Source organism: Sphaeroforma arctica, assembly GCF_001186125.1.
Source record: "Sphaeroforma arctica JP610 unplaced genomic scaffold supercont1.7524, whole genome shotgun sequence".
NCBI classification, from domain to species: Eukaryota; class Ichthyosporea; order Ichthyophonida; genus Sphaeroforma; species Sphaeroforma arctica.
In genome coordinates this window covers 1-1,408 of record NW_014033034.1, presented here as the reverse complement: position 1 = coordinate 1,408, position 1,408 = coordinate 1, and the positions used below count along the sequence as shown (strand labels likewise).

The window sequence follows — 1,408 nt, the reverse complement described above, 5'->3', positions numbered from 1 at the left end:
GTGTATATTATATCAATCACCTGTCTTCCGTAGGTATTTGTTTCTAACTCTCAATTGTATGTGTGTATATTATATCAATCACCTGTCTTCCGTAGGTATTTGTTTCTAGCTCTCAATTGTATATGTGTGTATATTATATCAATCACCTGTCTTCCGTAGGTATTTGTTTCAAACTTTCAATTGTATATGTGTGTATATTATATCAATCACCTGTCTTCCGTAAGTATTTGTTTCTAATTCTCAATTGTATATGTGTGTGTATTATATCAATCACCTGTCCTACTAACCATTTCCAATCGGCGAGCAAGCTGTCCACGATCACCTGTTTTGGGCTCACGTTCACAGGTGCGCTTGAACAGATCTCTCTCGTCCTTCGTTCTAAACACCTTCGACCTGCGACCAATACAGGGCAAATCAACCTCCCTACCATGGATTAACACGCACATGCGCATGTTCCGAACCGACAGAGCGAAACGTGACTTCGTAAGTTGCGGGGCTGCTGCTGGTGTCGCCGCGGCCTTTGGTGCACCCATTGGGGGTGTCCTGTTTGCGCTGGAAGAGGTGTGTGCAGTATTCGAGAGGTGCCTTTGTGTACTAAATAGCATGGGTGTGTATATGTGTACCTACACCTTCGTACATGTGTGGTTTCTATTCATGTAGCAGTCCTTGGCGGTGTCCTGTTTGCCTTGGAAGAGGTGCACATATGTGTGTGTCCATATTCAGTACATAAGTGGTGCAATTTACAGCTGAGTGTGAGCCAGTGAGTCCTCTCATACAAGATTTGTTCCGGAGAAAGTGTACAAGCATGTGTATGTGGGTGCGCGTTAGGATGAATGTATACAATGTTCCATATGCGCTGGAAGAGGTGTACAGGATACGCTAGGGGTACAAGTCTATAACAACAACCATGAGTGTGAACTTACTAAACTATGTATATATGCATGTGTAACTGTGCCCCTGGATATCTTGCTTGTGCTTAACAGGCACACAAAACATGGAGGGGCAGTTTGATAAAAGGATTGGGTTAATCTATATGATATAGTATAAGAAGATATCTGGAATTGGGGTTGCATGAGATAGCTGTCTCGATCAATTGGCAGCGTCTTCGCCTGCTTGTGTACAATACACTCTCTATCAGGCCTCCATTTCCGTCGAATTGACAGCGTCTATTTATGCCTGCTTGTGTACAATACACCCTCTATTAGGCCTCTATTTCCGTTCAATTGGCAGCGACTACGTCTGTTTGTGTACAATACACCCCACGTACTGCTTTACTCGCCCTCCCCACACCAATAACAACGTACAGAAGAGAACGAAAGAAATTCTCACTCCACACGGCTACATCCATACGCGCCTGTTTTCATTCACCATCTCCGCACGTCTTAGCTATCACCCACAGGGCTCTTCC

General features: G+C 44.2%; 1 protein-coding gene across 1 annotated transcript; it reads right to left on the bottom strand.

Annotated features, from left to right (window-relative positions):
- Positions 1–274: 274 nt before the first annotated feature.
- Positions 275–605, bottom strand: SARC_16177 (hypothetical protein; the record flags this gene model as incomplete). Its single annotated transcript, XM_014289713.1, has 1 exon — positions 275–605. A coding segment is annotated over one exon (331 nt), but the record flags the coding sequence as incomplete, so codon positions are not given.
- Between the last annotated feature and the right edge of the window lie 803 nt (positions 606–1,408).